At 41.6% G+C, this 18770-nt stretch overlaps 1 protein-coding gene across 11 annotated transcripts in view; it reads right to left on the minus strand.

Moving 5' to 3' along the window:
• Positions 1–18770, minus strand: part of ANK2 (ankyrin 2) — a 550591-nt gene that overhangs the window by 40020 nt on the left and 491801 nt on the right. For all 11 annotated transcript variants that reach the window (XM_019534075.1, XM_019534077.1, XM_019534078.1 and 8 more), the window contains 5 exons: positions 13593–13821; positions 8577–8702; positions 5733–5855; positions 3433–3465; positions 359–380 (listed from right to left, as the gene is read on the minus strand). In XM_019534075.1, the coding sequence (XP_019389620.1) occupies positions 359–380; positions 3433–3465; positions 5733–5855; positions 8577–8702; positions 13593–13821 (533 nt within the window). The remainder of the gene's footprint in view (positions 1–358; positions 381–3432; positions 3466–5732; positions 5856–8576; positions 8703–13592; positions 13822–18770) is intronic.

Consider the following 18770-nt stretch of genomic DNA (forward strand, 5'->3'; position numbering starts at 1 on the left):
CTGTCATTTCTCTGGTAAAAATGAGGTGACAATATTATGTCAACATGTGGACAAAAACAAAATGGAGGGATGGGTACCTTATACAAGCATAATAGCAATAGCAGGGTCACTAGGGATGTTGAAGGAAAGTGAATGCTTAAATGAATTGTTTTAGAATTTACTGCTTATTAATTAAGTTAAATAATATTAATAACTAAATAGCTGCATTTCAATTACATTGCTTTTTATTACATTTTTAAAACTATAGTTGCTATTAATAATGGCAGTTAGATTTTAGGATCTCTCTCATGCTTATCTTTATTTTTAGCCAGCTTCCATACAAAATGAGATATTATAATAATTTTTTACAAAATCTTACTTTTTTCTGATGTCACATCAGCCTGAAAGAGAGCAAAAAAAAGTTAAAAAGTTACAATATCATCATTGCTATGTATATTAAGATGGTAGGAAAGTCACAGGATGAGTGAAGATAACCATTATTATAAACAAATACAGTTCCAGTGATTTAAATGGAATTGTGCATGTTTATAAACTGGCAATGAGAATGATTTTAGTTATTTAATGTATTGACAGAGCATATCAGTTATCTAATGGCAGCTACTTTGTTACAGTTATAATTTGGGCTTCACGCTGTACAGCATAGGTGCTAAGTACTGCATTCCTATATGATGAATGGGGATGACAGCAAAGAGGATTCTGATTGTAGATTAGTGAGAGTGAAGTTGCACTACTATGAAATTATTCCTGCACTAAGGTGAAGCGGGAACTCCCAAATAGATCATAGGGAGTAGAAACTTGTCAGCACAAGGGACAAACAGGTAATACTTAATATTATTAAGGGACTTGTCACACAGGACACTTAACATATATTTTATCTCAGGTCATAATAAGCATTAGGCTGATGTATTAAAAGTTAGAATGTGTTCTGAGCAGTCACACCATAATGCTTGCTATGATCAAGGATTGTCAGATTCAGCCTCTGAACTGGCTCCTGGGCAGTGTGGTGGCTGAGAAATGCCAATCAGCTGATGTCAGTCCAAGCACCCAAACCACACTGTAGTCTTGAACTGGCTTCATGTGCTGCTGGAGCTGGGACTCACAACCAGTTGATCTGTGCTGCCAGCCCCAGCACCACACTAAACCAGTTCAAGACTCCAGTGCAGTGCGGGGTTGGGACCTACAATCAGTTGATTTTCAGTCTCGGCCCTGGGAATGCACTGGAGCCAGTTGGAAACTGTGGTGCAGTTCCAGGGCTGGGACTGAAAATCTGCTGAACTGTTGGTCTCAGCTCAGGTACTGCACTGGAGTTGATTTGAGAGTCCCATGTGATCCTAGGGCTGGGACCCACAATCGGTGGACTGTGCGTCCCAGCCCCAGGACCACAATTGATCATATTATCTCTGTGGAACAGTCCCACATTAACTCAACACGTGTTACTTAATAGAGTGTAAAAAGGCATAATTTTGCTGTGATACGGTACAACAGGAAAATGCTGAGCACCTGTTATCCTGCCTGAACACATAGATATTGGCATTTTAAGTGCATTTAACATGTGTTTAAGTGTCTTGTGTGACATGGCTCTAATATATATTTCTACCAATGGGAAGTCCTGCTTACCATGAAGGGGAACATTGTGCTGCCTGACTTGCAGGGTGTATTAGGTATGCATTTAGTAGATGAGGTAGTTTTAGTCTCATTTAAAATTGAAGATCCTTGTAAGAACATTAAGGGAGACATTTGCATGTACTAATAAGCATGCTTGACCTCAGATATGAAGAAAAAGTTTCAGTTGCTATTATCACTCAGGCTCCTAGGAACTGAAGGAGGTATATAGACAAAGGTATCCCAGAGATCTGCCTGTACAATTTTGCCAGGGCAATTCTGCCAGAGCAATTATTTGTGTACAGAAATAAGATCAACATATGTAAATGGAATTACTGGGTCCAAACCTGTGGAGACACCAGTCTGAAATAGAGCTCTGTGAGCTAACTCTATGAAGGCAGGGAACCGAAGGCATTGTTGAAACAGTATCGCTTATGACACTGTGGCACACAGAACATCTTCAGTAAGTGTCAAGAATGCCCATGTCTGCTAAGGAGAGGGTCCTTAAGTCAATAACTGCAGTAATTGAATCAAATAGAGTGCAATATACTGAATCAAAATGTGATATGACCCTACTACTTGCTTTTCAAGGAAGTGATTAGGATAGAAATAAATTGTAACAAATTGTGACATGGCAATGCACGGCTCATGATCTCTGTTAGGCCATTTTACTATTGGTGAATCTGATGCAAGCAAGTGTCATTTAATGTAAGGATCCATTAGAACTTCAACAGCAATTTCCATATTGCTACTGGAAATCCCACTGATGCATTGAGAGAAAAACAGACTCCTTAAGATGGATCTATTTTTTGGGTAATTAATATTCCAAGAGCTCACAAGTGATTCTGTATGTCAGCATAATAATACAAGTAAATTTTATTCACAAAATAAATTAATACAACCACTTGAAAATATAAAAATAGCTAAGAAGTTTTTAGTGAACTAAAGATTTCATTTAAGAGAAGAGAGGCGAGAATTCAAGATCTCGGAGCCAATGGGGACACTAGATTTAAAGTACATTACCTAAAGCACATTAATGCATGTGCAGACGTGCGAGTGTTAGGAGCATTGGCCCTATTCCTCTATTAAGGTGTAAGCTGCATTTCTTAAATGTTTAACTACCTAAATATTTTCTTTGGGTTAACACTGGGTTCTAGTACTCAACTCGGAAATCCATAACCATCACCATGGATTTCTACTGCATAAAGTCCAGATTCTTGACTGGGTTGCAGCTCCATTGTTCCACTGAGACAGTGCAGTGGACCAGATTCAGGGGAACTCCCTGCTGGATGTAACTGTGCTATATGTTTCTGCCTGCATGCTTACATGGGAAGTATGTCTGGGCTGTATCAGGGGATGGAAGAAGAGAGTAGAGCTCTACCACTCCACCAGTGGCATCTCAGTGAGGGCATCTCAATTTTTCCAGGGCCAGGACCTCCTCAGAATCAGGAAAGTATAACTAGCACCATGATGATAACTCCTCTCATTTGTGCTAAGTGGAATTATCTGCCCACAGTCTTTCACATGCTTGCAAAAACTTGCAGGTAGCTTTTCAGTGAAAAAGTATTCTGTAGATCTATTTTTGAACAAAAGTATTTTAACATACTCCGAAATCTCCTTCAGATAAAGTAAATCGCTATGTGTGTCCAACCTGCAAGCAACCCCGAATGACATTCAGCTCCTTAAAATGGGAACTGTTAATCCATCCTGGTAACACTAGGCCAATACACAGGGAAACAATTCAGTCTTCTAAGAAACATGTATTAGTTATCTCTTGTTAGTATACACAAGCAATGATGCATCCATAATGACAGCACTACAGCAAATTACCTCTTCTTCCTGTTCTTGATCTGATTCTGATTCCTTTCAGCCCCAAAATGCCATGCAACAAAGAGGGGGAAAACAGGGTAGGAAAAGTACAGAATATTTTGAAGAAAAGAATAGGAAAAGTGTTACTTCAGATAACATTCAACAGATAAATGTAGCAAGCATGCTTTTGCAATCAGTTTAAAAAGTCTAAACTGGAAAAAAATATCTAGAAGGTCTATTTAAATATAAAAGGCTGCACAGTCAAGTAAATTACACACAGAAAAGTTGTTTGAGAGTATTAGGTTTCCACAAAGTCCTAAATCCAGCTTTATAAGGCTTATGAGGTATGCATATTCAAGAGACCATTTATTTATATTCTATGTTAAGAAAGCGCAGACAAATCCTCTAAAATAATGGAGACGGTTCCCCTTGTAAAACTAAAATTTTATGAGTTGTGCTGCAGCATATATAGAAAGGTAGCCCTCTGAACAGCTACTGCAAAGCACTTTCTACAGCATGTTACAATGCATCTTATAGTAATCTATTGAGACAGTATGCTCTTTTAATTCTTTATAATCATTAAAGGTAAAATGCACCTCTAAGCACAGGCCTATTTCAAGATATGGAAATGCCATCCTAATGGACTTTGATTTTAAAGCTTTTTATGCCTACCTTAATAAAATAATAAAACTATAGTGGAGTTCTGAGGAACACAGTATGTATAATTCATTAACCATTAATTAATTGCCTTATCCTTCTAAAACCCTAAGAAGTGGTTATAAATTATAAGCCCCTTCATAAAGGAAAGGCACTAAGACTTACAGTGTTCAGTCAGTGCCCCAAATCATATTGGAAGTCTCTGACAGAGCTGGGATGCAACCCAGCTTCATGAATGACTGGTGCCTCCCGCAACTGAGAGGGCACCACGGTGGTGAGCGGAGAGTGGGGACGACCTGCATCTCCCGCTGGCAGTATCGGCAGCGACAAGTGGGGACTACCCGCAACTGCTGCCAGTGGTGTCCTCCCACAGCCGACTGCCAGGGGGAAGGGGTGGGTGGCAAGCAGCAAGCACGGGCTCTCTGTAGATGCCACTGGCTACACTGGCAGTGAGGGGCAGGCGGGTGTGACCAGCGACCGCCTGCAGAAGCCAGTGGTGGCTTTGGCAGTGGCCGATCTCAGAGGGTTCATGTGCCCCCCTCTACCCCCACAACGCATTGCCTATGCCCAGCTTATTTAGTGATTCTCAGTTCTGTATCCTACTGGTGGGTATAGTTTACATACATTTTAGCATAATTTCTGAATGGGAATAAATCTACCATGGGTAGGGAACTACCAAAATTGCAGTTTCATAATTTTCAAGGAAACTGTAATTTTGGGCATGCTCAGTGAAAAAGCGTGGACTCCATGAAAAAGTGTGGATGCCATGCTTTTGGCAGGGTCCCTGAAAAAAAACAACTCACCAAAAAGAAAATACTGACACCCTATGGGGAGCCAGCTGTCCTTGTGACCACTGTGCCCACCCATGAAGCCCACCAGGGGGAAGGATGGGAAGGGGTGCTGCTGGAACAGCAAAATAGCTGCTGCCCCCACTCCTCACTGCTGACTGGCTGCAAGGGCTGTCCATCATACAGCTCACTCCTCACCACCAATTCGTAGTGAGGGGCAGGGCCACATGATGGACAGCCCTATTCACAACAAATTAGTGGTGAGGGGTGGGGACACTGAGTCCGCTTGGCCAATCAAAGATGTGGGGGGGGGGGACCATGCTCTGTCTGCAAAGATGGCTGTCAGACCCATAGTCTGCCCATGAAAATGGCCAGCAGCCACCTTGACTTCTCTTAATCATGGCCTAATCCAGAGCAAACTGGATTAGGCCCATGAAGTCTCTAATCTTTGCATTTCATTGGAAATTCAGGTAGAAAGCTATATGATCTACCAAAATCCAACACCAACACCCTCCTCCCCTAGTAGACAAATATTACGTCATAGATGCAGACTGTATTTTCAGATGAGTGATAATGTCAGTATTCAGGAAAACTACGGAATCAACACTACTGGAAGTTTGTTTGTGCAGGTTAGGCAAACATTTGTCTTGAATGATTAGGCCTTGAGAAAGGGCATTGAACTAAATAATTTCCTGAAGTTACCTCCAGTCCTATTTTGTACAATGCTGAATATTGTGGGAGTTATTTATACTTCATTAGAGACGAATAAGTCTTTAGAAATCTTTTGTCCTCCAGCCTATTTGCGAATCATGCTGTGATTTGATCATGGGCAATATTTGTAAAAAATAGAAAAAAAAGCAAGCTCTGCTATAGTACCTTTGTGTAAACTGGCAATGTAATATTTAGGTTGCAGATGGCTTGATGTACTAGGCCTCTTGTAGATTTTGGCTCCTTCATAAATGATAGTCGTCCACAAGGTTCTTGAGTTGTATCTCGTACCTAATAAAATGAAGATATTGAAGCATAAATGCAATTTTGTTTTACAGTGCACTTCAGATACACTCTTTACAAGTATTTAGCAGGAGGAGATTAGATCTGAAAGGGAAGTTAGCTTCTGTATGCAATTACAAATTCATGGGAGGTCTATTGTTGCTGCTCCTTGCTTGATGGGTGTGAAGGTAGGTGTAGGTGGATGCATGAGGCAGTGAGAATGAGACAGGAGGATAATGAAAACCATAGATATATTTACACATTTGAAGTTACTAATAGAGACTTGTCTGTCGAATGCTGGGAGAGACTGCAACTGCACTGTGATTATGCTCCCATGATGGCCTGCAATCACTCTGTTTTTCAATTAAATAGAATTTGGTCCCCAAACTTTGAAAAAATAATGGGACTCATCTTTGATTTCTCTATTAAAGAGGGGGGGGGGTAGTATAAAAATACACCTCAGATATAACCACACCATATTCTTGCTCTTTTATCGTCCCACATAGATAATTAGAAGTTATTGTACGTTCTACTTTATTTGCATAAAACACAGCACTTGATAACTTAACCGCTGTGATAGGTACAGAATCAGTGAGGAACACATTTGACAAAGTTCACACTAAAAAAAACCCCCTTACGTTTCAGAAGATCTAATCATTTTGATCCCTATTTACTGCACTTGAATGAAGAAACCTACAGGCAAACCTCTGAAAGCTCTGCACTTAACCCCAAATTGAACAACATTGTAAGTTCTGACACTTTGTGCTATTTGGGAGACACCTTTATGCTGCATCACTCACAAGACAGAGAGCATTTCAAATACCTTAAAAGTACTTTTAGATTTTGCAAACAGTCTTAGAAAATGTAACCTGTTGAACAGGTGCCAATAAAGAAATATGCCTTCTTGTTGGTTTTACCACCAAGGCCAAGTGGTAAAATTACTCTGAAATAGAGCTGCATACGTTTTTGTCAGATTAAACAGGATGTCAAGTCACATCAAATGCTTTGAGACCTGTCTTGGAAAGCCTAGGATGGGATATGACCACACAAAGTCAACAGTTTGTGATATAAACAAAAGCTGAATCTGTTCTCAATAAAGAAAACAAATTTACAGAAGAGCAAGGGGTAGAGGGAGAGCAAAAGGCACAGGACAAATACTGTAATTATGCAACAGGATGTTCCTTGTTTATGATTAGTCTATTCAGAATTTGGAACTATCCCAAAGTTCATGACCTCAAGTAACTTCTGTTTGGAAAAATGACTGGTTAAATATATTTTACATCACAATGATTAGTAGAGCTTTTAATTTAACAAATAATGTAAAATCTCTGCCCAGTAGTCCCTGGCAGCCCTGTTGGCCATACAGAACTACCCAGCCCTTATGTTAGGGATCTTCACCATAGGAAAGCTTTGAAACACCCTTCAAGAGCACTGTAGGAAACTCTGTTCTGTAACTGTCTGCAAAACTGCTATTCTGTGGACTGGCATTTTCAGTTCCTAGTGTCACCAAACTTTTTAAAACATAATCAAATCTCTTCAATGAAAATACAAAGCACTGTCTTGTACTCCTTCTTCTCCAAAACAGAGAAGGACATCAGTTCAAAGTCCTAATAAGCCTAGTAGATCTGTACCACCAACTGTCCCTAACACTAATATGGATGTTGGTGAGTATTAGCACAGCTGTCAGCATGATCAGCTCACTCATCCACTGTGACCCTATGAAGGAAGTGGACTGCACATGTAGCACTTTGGTATGGGGTTTAAGTCACTGCTTGTGCAGCAATTTATCAGGTTGCAGCTTTTAACTTTCATAGTTTTCTACTCCAGTTTTGAAAACTTGATTTTGTAAGCAGTATAGAAACAAAAGCTGGATTTGGAGTAGAGATGGGAATTCAGTATGAATTGTTGCACTCTCATATGGAAGATATTAGTTGCATAAAGGACTCATTTTTGCTAGTACTGAAGTCAAAGGAGATTTTGCATTGCCTTTAGCAGGGCTATGATGGAGCCAGAGTTGAAGAACAGCTATCTTGTGAAATGTGTGTGTGATTAATTTTGTTGTGATGACAACATTGTGATGAATGCCAGAGAAACATACCAGAATATTCAGTTTTCTGCAATATAGTGAACCACAGTCAAGTTCAGTATTATCACATAATGATCTGGAAGTTTATGAGCTACAAAACAGCTAGAGATGGAACACAGGAATAGGAAGGAGATAACTCCAATTTATACAAACTGACAAATGATATGAACCTCCTTTGCAAAGCACTTTGAGATCTATTTCTGCAAAACAGTATATAAGAGTATGGTGATATTGTTGTGGACTTGTATTTTTTGCTCATTTATTTTACAATGTATTATTTCTGTGAAGCAGAGGACTGTCCTTGCAAAATAGGTCAATCAAAGGAGCTGTTCTGTAATAAGCCAAAGCTCATTAGGTAGATATCATCATTCTTATGCACAGGCTTGACGATTGAAAAACATGGGATAGATGAAAATGGCATGCAGTACATAACCACAAATTATTACATTTACAAGGAATGTTTATCTAGATTTTGTGCAGCCATGTTCAATAAATTATAAATAAAGCAGACCAGCAGTTGTCCACGTCAACACATACTACAGTATTTATTACAGGAGAAGATATTTTCCAGTCCAACTCATATACTGACAGCCCAGAGCTAGCCCTGAATAAAACCTTAGTCCATGACCAAACTATTCCATTACCTTTACAAACAGTGGAAGTCTGTTTTCTTTGAAGGCATAGAAACTGAATATATGATGTTGCCCACTCTTTGTAAGTGGCACTAGATTGCCAAAGCAGTCAACATAGATAGGTTTTCCTTCCAATACCTGTGGAAAAATAATAATAAAAAATCTTATTAATGATGATAGTCATTTCTGTATGACTAACCTATGCAAGTACAGCTCTACATTGTTTTTTTCAACCAATCTTCTAAAAAGGTCCAGAATTTCTTATGCAAAGTTGTTGTTTCATTGTTGTTACTATCCTGAACTAGTGTAAACAAATTCAGAAGTAAACATTGAATCCTCATTTTAAATATTTTACTGGCTTCACTTACAAACAGTGGTAAAATTCTTAGAAATGAAAATCATGGCTGGTACCAGCATGAATCTCTACCTGAATCTCTACTTACAATATAGCATGGATTTAGATCTAGTTAAGCAGCACAGCTGAAGAATATTACTCCTTGTGCAAACCCAGGATCTCAGTTTTGAGCTGTAAGGTAACAAATTAAACTGAGTATCATGAAGTTACAGATTATTTTCTTGGTTGGCCCATTTAATTCCTTAAGCAGATTACTCTGCAGTAGGCTGACCAATCCACCTATGTCAGTCTTAGTATTGAGGCTCAGTCATATAGTCTAAGGTGCTTAATTTTTAAAAGGGCCTGATCCCTTTTACCAGTTGATCCCATTTGCTTCAACTGCAGCTGTGAGCATTTGGCAATTATGAAAATCTGGCCACTGTCAGAAATGCTTGCATGGTATCACTTGGGTCTTTTAGGGTATCTATGCATGTGCTCTGGGGTGGGGGCTTTAACTAGAGCGGCTCTGAGAGCCACTCTAATTAAAGCACCCAAAGAGTCATGTGTATTCAGTGTCCTGTGCTTCAGCATGGCGGCAGGGGTGCTTGAACTAAAACTCATTCGAAGAGCTTTTAGTTCAAGTGCCCCAGCTGCCATGTCGAAGCACAGGACACTGAATACACATGACATGGAGGCTGCTGGAGCATGTTAATCAGCACGTCCCAGCAGACTCCATTATTTCAAGTGCCTCTGCCGCCATTTTGAAGCGCAGGGATGCTGAATAGACATGACATGGAAGCTGCTGGAGCATGTTAATCAGTACGCTCCAGCAGACTTGATTAACATGAGTCTCACATGCTTGATTAATCGAGTCTGCTCCTACACTTGCTAATTAGCATGCACTGGAGCAGATGTCTGACATACGTGCAGGTGCCCTTAGTGGCTGTTTACGTGTCTCTTCATCAATCACTGAAACTTGCCTTCAACCTGCTGCCTTCCCCTCCACCCCCCACCAAGAAAAGCTAGCACATTGTGTGGCGAGTACCTCCTGTCATTATCTACTTGAAATTTAGCCCTGTCAATTTGCTGAGGCCATATTTTATCTTTTGGAGGGGAGGCGGGGGGTAAAGGCTACCTATGTTTAGTACTGGAGAGCCTGAAACTGAGCAATTAAGGATGGTGAGCAGAAATTAGGTGGGGGTTTTCAAGTAGAAAAGAGGATGCACTAAGCAAGCAGAATATTCTATGCTCATACATCATTTCCCACTTGCCATTGCTTTTGAGAGAAATGATTCAGCCAGAAAGAGCTTTTAACAAAAAGTACTCGAAATTTCCACAAGGAACGCTTTTACTTGTTCAACATCAGACATGAATATCCAAAAGGCAGAATATTAATCAAACCTTTAATGTAAGTTCCTAATGCTGGTGGATGAACATAGCTTGTCCCACTGATTGTCAACAGCACTTCTGACTTCTGCTGTCAAGGAGTTGACTATCTTTTTTATTAATAATGTACACTTAAAAGAGAGATTTAGCATTTAAGTAACTAGCCTGTGCCTGGGGAAATTTCCCCCTTATTTCACAAATCCATCTAACACTAAGCTTCACAAATTTCAGCATAAAAAAAAAAAAGCATAATAGAATGAAAAGGCTAAATCCCGCAGTAATTACTGTTTTTAAAAAGGTCCTTTTCTGACTTATGCACACACAACTCAGTAGGAATTTCTCTGAATTAATGACAACCTCAAGATGTCGCCTGACACGTGGCATCATAAACCTTATTTAAAACTTAATCATTCACCCCTGGCCAATTTAGAAACAGTTACTATGTATTTGGCTGACCTTTAACCTTAGCTCACACCAGCAGAACCCAGTTCAAGAGCCGTAGGCAGCAATGTAAGCTGTTTTCATCCTACCACTCCACTGAGTGCCCTGGAGATAGGCAACACAGACCAGAAAGTGAACAGACTGATGCCAGCAGATGTGAGAGGCAGAACGGGAGGTGCATTGTTTTAGTACATCTGCTAGATAAATAAAACTAAATAAAACTGACATGCATGTATCTCTGTGTGACAGCAACCTGCTGCCACCACACTTTGGAGATTTTCCTTTCCGAGTAGCTGTCCACGGTCATCATGTCTATGTTTTTGTGTGATCAATTTTAACATCCTTAACCACACAAAATTATTAATAACCTCAAGGCCAGTTTTGCTTCAGGAAAGGACATAATCCCTCTCTATATAATCTTTTCTCTTTTCCCCAAAGCTAGTATTATATCAGCCTTTCAAAAAATATAGTTAGCCCTTCAGCAGTAATACTCTTGTTCCTCTCAACATGGTTCTACAAGATCCTAGCAGCCTTTAGAGACAGGTGGGTAGCATTACTCCTCCAGATTGCTGCTTTGCAGTCAATTCAGACAGTAAGATGGATCATAATAGTACTGTGAAGAGTCTCCCTGGAAGTGACAGTGCCAACATACAGACATTCCTTTCTACTGGAAGAAATTTATTCTGATAGAAAAATAGCCCAGGAGCTTAACTGTACAGATGTTCCTCTAGACCCATGACTGCAGAACTCCACAGGGTGAAGAACTCCAGCCAGAGAGCACTGGAGGGCTGCTCCCTGGGCCACTCCTGCCCTTAGTGGAGGTCCATAATTTGACAGCCTACCCTTTTCCCAGCCTGGGAAGGGTGCAGGCTGTCAAGTGACAGTTGGCTGCTGAAAAGCAGCAGCTGCCACGGACAATTGGGAAGGATCCTGCCTTGGGAGTATGCTTCCACATCCTGCCAGTCCCTTGGCAGGAGGGGAGTTATTATCTCATGGTGGGAAACCTCTCAGCCCTGCTCCTTGTGCTCCTATATGGGTTCATTCTGAGGAATATGTGTGGTAGGAGAAGGGAAGACAGGAACAGTCAGCCGCTGTGGCAAGGATTCAGGAGGGACATGGCAGCCTTCCTCATCCCATACTGCTTCAGGCTGACTCTGGCACTGCTTTGTTTCAGCTGGGTGGCACGAGAGACAAGGGGAAGTTGTAGGGATGAGCGGCCAGAAGGTGGGAACCAGGCTGGGAAAAGCCTCTGTATGCTGGCTCCTAACCCCCCTATGGCAGGGTAAAACCTGGAGGCTAGAAGCAGGACTCAGGTCCCTGAGTTCTTTTCCCATCCACCAGCTTTTACATTGCTGCCCGCATACTCAGCTAAGCAGCAAGGGGGATCCAGCGGAAGCAAGGAGCCAGGAGATTTTCTCAGAGACCTTTTTTTAAATCACTACCTTGTTGCTAAACTGGGTGGCAGGGGTGGCAAGGGGAAATGAGCAGGAGCCAGCAAAGTCTTTTACCTCTCCCTGAAAGCAGGGTCTGCCCAGTTTGGGGAAGATGTACTGGTTTAGGGAAACATGTCTTCTCAAGACCAGATGGATCCCAGTCTTGGGAAGACAAGGAGCCTTTCCTTTACCTACATTTCTCCTGGTCCACAGGAGGAGCTAAGCCGGGGAAAAATGTACAGCAATGGTCACCAACCAGTGGATCTCGATCCACTGGTATATCTCAAAACCTCTTGGAGTTGATCTGAGGCTGAGGTGGGGGGCTGAGTGACTGCATGCATGCACACATGTGCCCCAGCCCAGCAGGTCAGTCTGTGGGGGAGGGAAGGAGCGGGGGCTAGATTGAGGGCCCCGTGGTGCGGGACAGTGCTGCGGAGGCAGGAGCAGGGGTAAGTTGAGTGGGGCCCCAGCTGGGCAGGACTTACCTGCTGAGAAGGTAAGCCTCCAAAGACTTTTTTCTCCCTCTGCCTTGATCTGCGCCCCCCTTCTTTTCCCACAGACTTATCTGCTAGCTGGAGAGGGGAGGGAGGGGAGGCAGTGGCACACGGTAAATCTTGTGTTGCTTTTAAGTGACAAAAGTGATCTCCTACTTAAAAAGGCTGGAGACCACTGGTTTACAGACATTCAGTCTCCCAGGAACGATTTAAACCCAATTGTTGCCAAGTTAATTGCTCTTGGTTATTTTACTCCAGGAGAAAAAGCATGAACATTTGTACATTTTTGGTTTCTACCAGGAGAACAATTATTCTTCTGGAAGAAACTGAATGTCTGTACCTAGAGCCAGTGAGTATCACCCATGTGACCTCAAAACCCATATCCTAAAGAGCATAAAAATGAGTTTATGGGTAGAAGTTTCAAGAGCATTTAACTGAAAAGGGAGCTCAAAAGTGACTTGAGCATTAAGGAGCCTAAATTCCATTCAATTTCAGCTTTGGTTCCTAAGTGTCTACAGTCAAGTTTACACTCCAGATTTCTGTAGTTTTATTGTTGTGGGTTTTTAAAATATTTTTTCTGACATTTGTTATTTTTATTACAGGAGATTCAGGCTTACAAAACAAAATTAACTTGGCACATGAACTACATAAGCAACCCAAAGGTATATAAAAAAACATTTACTGCAACTTTCATTCATTTTTACAAAAACAAAAGCAAACTTTAAAGGCCACACAAAAATATATTGCCACTATTTTGATTTGGTAGATACAAAACCTGATTTTGAATCTGATAAGAAAACTTACAAGAAATGTTTGCATGTTGTTATAACTAATTTTTGTCTCCTGTACCAGGCAGCATGCAGAAACTGCTATTTTGGTACTAGATTTAGCATGACATTTTAAATGTAAACAGAGGCCATTATTTTATTTTATACCATACCTCTACATCCCTGCTTCTGGCAACTTCAGCAAAATTTTCTTGTTGTTCCAGGGTTTTGTCCACCTTATCATCTGTCATGCAAAAGCACCTCAATCGTGCTTCAATGGGATCATGTGATTTGGCAAAAACTACAAATTTGGCCATGTACGGCACACAAATAATCTCTCTGTACACTTGGGAAGCAAAAGTGACAGATTCCTGTATCTGCCGACAATCTATCAACCAAAATCTGTGGAAGAAAATATAGAGTGGTTTTACCAATACAGCATGCTGTAAGCAACACCAGTTCTCAAAATGTTAATTTATACTGCATCCTGGTCTCACTGTCTTGTACACCACAACCATGTTGATCTAAGCGGAATGTAAAAGCACAAGATATCTGAAATTCCTTGTTTTGGGCAGATGAGAGTAAGGATGACCATAATGTACTTTTTAAAGATTGTTTTTAAATGATATAATCTCAGATTCTGCAAAGACACGCACATGCATTTTGCTTTAGTCCCATTAAGTTAAGGTTAAGCATATTTGAAACTCTTCTCAGGATAGGTCTATAAATGGAGCTCTTTGTGTGACCCATAAATTTTAAATAATTCCCATAACATCAGAAAAAGAAGATGTGTTTTATGGAGATAATCAGTATTTAATAGGACATGAAAGGAAAATCTTTCTACGGTAAATATTCCCCTCTGCTGTTCAATTTCTGCAGTAGGATAAGATAAATTTACCAGCGTGAACCACGAAATCCAGGAATATTTGGTGTTTTACACAATGACACCTGTCATGCTACTTGTCAAAGTCTTCTTGACTGGATACCTCCGTAATGCTTTATAAGACTCAATGATGCTGAGACCACACTTCCTTGTGTGTATGCTGAACCCTCTGCACTTCAGAGCATGGCCGAGGATATGAAGTTTGAACCAGAACTCTTTGTTAAATACTAGACAAAATTACTTCTACAGGTACTCCAACTGTGCAAGCTCTAAGCTCATGTTTATTCCATGTGTTAGATCCTACCAACAGGAGGGTTTTGGCTGATTTTACATACATAATGGTGTGGAAAGATGATCAGTTAAAGTTATTTAAAAATATAGTGCTTTTCATCTGTCTACTCTATTCTGTACTAGTGGAAGTTAAACTCTGTAACTTTAAACCTGTTTCATTCAGGTTTAAGATTTCAGTAGCTTAGCTCTGTTATACTGGATGGTTTAACCAGTTCAGGTGCCATGTACCCTCAAGCAGTAAATCTCTTTCCTTCAAAATGGTATTGTATACTGTATGCACAATTTAATTTTAAAGGTTAAGTCCAGACAGTCAAAAAGCCCGAGGCAGAATTGATTCAATCTTCACAGGTTAGTTTAAACTGCGCAGACTGAACTGATAAGTAAGTGAAAAGACATTTATTTGCTTTTGATTCTGGAAATGCAGTTCCATGCCTGCAGTGGTCTAGGCCAGAAGCCAGGGGGTAGCAGAGCACGCCTCCCTGCTCAGCTGGAGCACAACTTGGGCCAAGTTGATTTTCTGTATGGGCATGCTTGCCATTCATAAGATTCTTCCAGTATAGATGTCTGCTGTGTATCTGTTATGCCATTGTAAAAGATGCTATGTACTTCATATCCTATCTGCTCGCTTCTCTTAACCAGACTCTCAACATGATATGACTGTTAGATGTATAATGCATCTCAAGGCCCCCACTATGTGTTATATCTATTACTACCTTGTTAATTGCACAATAAATTTAGACTGACTATACATGCAAATTAACTAAGGCAACTTAAAAAAGGTCCAAACAGTTAAAACAGTATTGCTCAAAAATGTGTAATGACTGTATAGCTGGTTTCTATTCAGCTTTAATTTGCACATGTAGGCAGTCTGCAGCTGGGAGAGCACAGCTGCTGCAATCTCCTAACCACTGGGAAGCACAACATGCCCCTGAGGCAGAGAGGTCACAGCTAGTGGGATCTCCCAGATGTGGGGGGCACTCCATGCAGTGGCTGGTAGATTGTCGCTGCAGTGATCTCCCAGCCACTGAGATCTTCCAGCCATCGAGTGCTCCACTCACTCCCCAGGACAGAAGATCACAGCAGTACCCCACAGTTACTGGAGCTGAGAGCCTCAGAGATAACAGGATTCTCAATCCTGGCTGTACCCCATTAACAGCTGGGGCTGAGAGTCCTCCAGCTGACAGGGCTCAGTCCCAGCTGTGCATGGGGTACAGCTGGGACTGAGAACCCAGTCAGCTGTAGGACTCTCAGCCCTGGCTTTATGTGGTCCTCATGGCTGAGAGTCCCATTAGCAGAGAGAGCTCCCAGCGGCAGGAGCCAGCTTCTTTCCAATGCAGGGGGAGCCCAGGATTGGGTTCCCCTCTGAAACAGCAACAAGGTGCAATGGGAGCTAATGCATGACCCCACAATTGTGCCTCCTGCCATGCATGTGTGGCATGGTGGAAATCATAGTTGTGTGGATCATGCATTAGATCCCATCAGGGTGTTGGCTGTAGCCATGTTGGTCTAAAGACATAGGCAGACAAGGTTCCTTGGGTAAATGTGATATCTGTTATTAGACCAACTAAAATAGATGGAAAAATTCTTCTTTGCAAGTTTTTGGGTACAAACACCCTTCTTCAGGCAGAGAGAGCATCTGCAGTTGTTTTGTGCTCGCCTGGATGGGTCACTTCTGGGGTACTGTTTTCAGTTTTTGGCCCCCCACTACAAAAAGGATGTGGACAAATGGAAGAGAATCCAGCAGAGGGCAATGAAAATGGTTCAGGAACTGGAACACATGACTTACGAAGAGACGCTGAGGGAACTGGGTTTATTTAGTCTGGAGAAGAGAAGACCAAGTGGGGATTTAATAGCAGTCTTCAACTACCTGATGGGGGGCTCGAAAAGAGGATGGATCTAGACTTTCCTCAGTGGTGACAGATGACAGAACAAGAAGCAATGGTCTCAAGTTGCAGCAAGGGAGGTTTTATTTAGATATTAGGAAAAACTTTCTCACTGGGAGGGTGGTGAAGCACTGGAATGGGTTACCTAGAGAGGTGGTGGAATCTCCATCCTTGGAGGGTTTCAAGGTCCATCTTGACACAGCCCTGGCTGTGTAGCTGGGGATGTTTTCAGTGCAGGGTTGGGCTAAATGACCTCCAGAGGTCCCTTCCAACCCTAATTTTCTATGATTCTATTTCCTTGAATAGAAAATGGTCCTGATTATAAGACAACCTTCCCTCCAATAACTTGATTCTATATATGGAAAATTTATAAATTTGTTATAATGTTTCAGGTATTGAATCTAAATATTGGAGTTTTGCTTTTAATTTGCCCCTGTCTTATAGCTACAGTAGGGGAAAGTAAATCTGGTGAGGAGGGGGTGAGGAGCTCCTTTGCTCTCTGCTTCTCCCCAACTTTTTCCCCTGGCAGCCCCTTCCTCTTTTCCTTGCTGCCAGACCCTGCTCTCCCTGAGCATGTGGAAATTAGCTTGAAATTAAACATGGCTGTAGCTATTTTCATATAGTACCCATGCACTTAGTTCATCCAGAATTGATGCATAACCTTTCTTTTTGAAATTGCTGGAAGTTTTAGCACTGGTTTTCCATAAACACACTTTTGAGCAGCACTTTGGCACCTACTTATAAGTATGTATCATAGTAGTCCAACGCCAAAGTCTTGTGATTTACCTCATAGTTCATTGGGCTGGGCCCCACCAAAGTCAACAGGATTTCAAATCACAAAGGACTGCCCCCTCCCCACCCTCACCTCCCAAAATGAGCCATGTGATAATTGGCCCCTAATCATAACTGGAACTGCGTGTTCTTGTTATGAGTCCAGGGATATTCCTAAAATTTATATGCAGATGAGGCATAGGACAACCTGGACCAGCTTCACCTCATGGCAGGACTACACTAATCATATGGACAGGCTGATAGAGGGAGTGACAGAAGGATTCTGGTGAACTCTTTGGGGCCTCACTTGATGATGTTTGCCAGGAATTAAAGCCTGGTGAAGAAACAGGAATCACTGGAAATGGGAAAGCAAGTCACAGTTCAGATACAGGAGTGAAGAGAAAGACAAAGGGTGCTGACAGACGTGGGGGGAAAAAAGAAACAGCAGTGCATTACTTCAACCTGGCTCTGCAGCACCTGCAGAAATTGCGTGCTTAGTGGGGCTTTTTGGCACTTTAAGCTAAAGCTAATTTAATCAGCTATTAGATAAAAGTGCCCAAAAAGACCCACTAAAGTGGCCGTTCTCTACAGATGTTGGGAAATCTGGGTGCAACCAATGCACTGCTTCTTCTGGCCATGTGTTGGGCTCAGCATGGGAGCACACAATGTTGAAAGTAAAGCACTTTTTTCTCTTTGCAATGGGGGTGGGGGGAACCTCATCTTGCATTCAAGTAAATATGATATAACTACTCATTATTAATACACCTTGTTGTAATGAAATACTATCTTTCATAAGCTAGCCAGGTTGCACTATTAGAATTTCCTTTCTGCGAAGCCAGCCTTCATGTAAAATCTTGCATAAAGTTTTTATAACAGGATCTTTCTGTGTGTCATTGTTCAATATATTTGTGAAGAGTCAACTGCATAGATTACCTTTTTATAAATGATCCATGACCTGGTACTGAAGTGGGTTCCACTACAGCAATTAACATTTCCTTACCAAAAGCATGTGTCATTTTAAGATAATTTTCTGCAGCTGAAGTAATATGTGCTATAGAATTGTAGGTGGTTTGCCAAGAGTCTTAGAGAAAAAAATCATCTGAAGTGCTTCAGATCCAACTGTACTGCAACCTGTGATCCATGGGTAGGGGTGTACTGATTGAGATTTTTTGGGTCAATACATGGCCAATTTTTAATGAGCCGTATCAGCTGATACTGATCCAGTCACAAATATGTAGCTCCCAGCATACAGAGTGGCAACTGGCTAGTAAATCTGTTGTGGGGGAAGGGGCAGGGGAAGGGAAGAGGTATGGGGGGCAGATCAAGGCCCCTGTGGTGTAGGAGGAAGTGGGGCTGGGGCTGGGCCAGGGGCAGGTGCTGCCCAGCTGGGGTGGGGCATGGGAGGGAGCCGCAATCAGCTTGTCCAGGAGGTACGGGGGGCAGCTCCTGCCACTACATGCACCCCAGGAGGGCATGGGGGGCATGTGCCCCTGGATTTGTACATAGACAGGCTGCCCTTAGGG

This window comes from Crocodylus porosus, unplaced genomic scaffold (assembly GCF_001723895.1).
Source record: "Crocodylus porosus isolate Cpor-Errol unplaced genomic scaffold, CroPor_comp1, whole genome shotgun sequence".
NCBI lineage: Eukaryota > Metazoa > Chordata > Crocodylia > Crocodylidae > Crocodylus > Crocodylus porosus.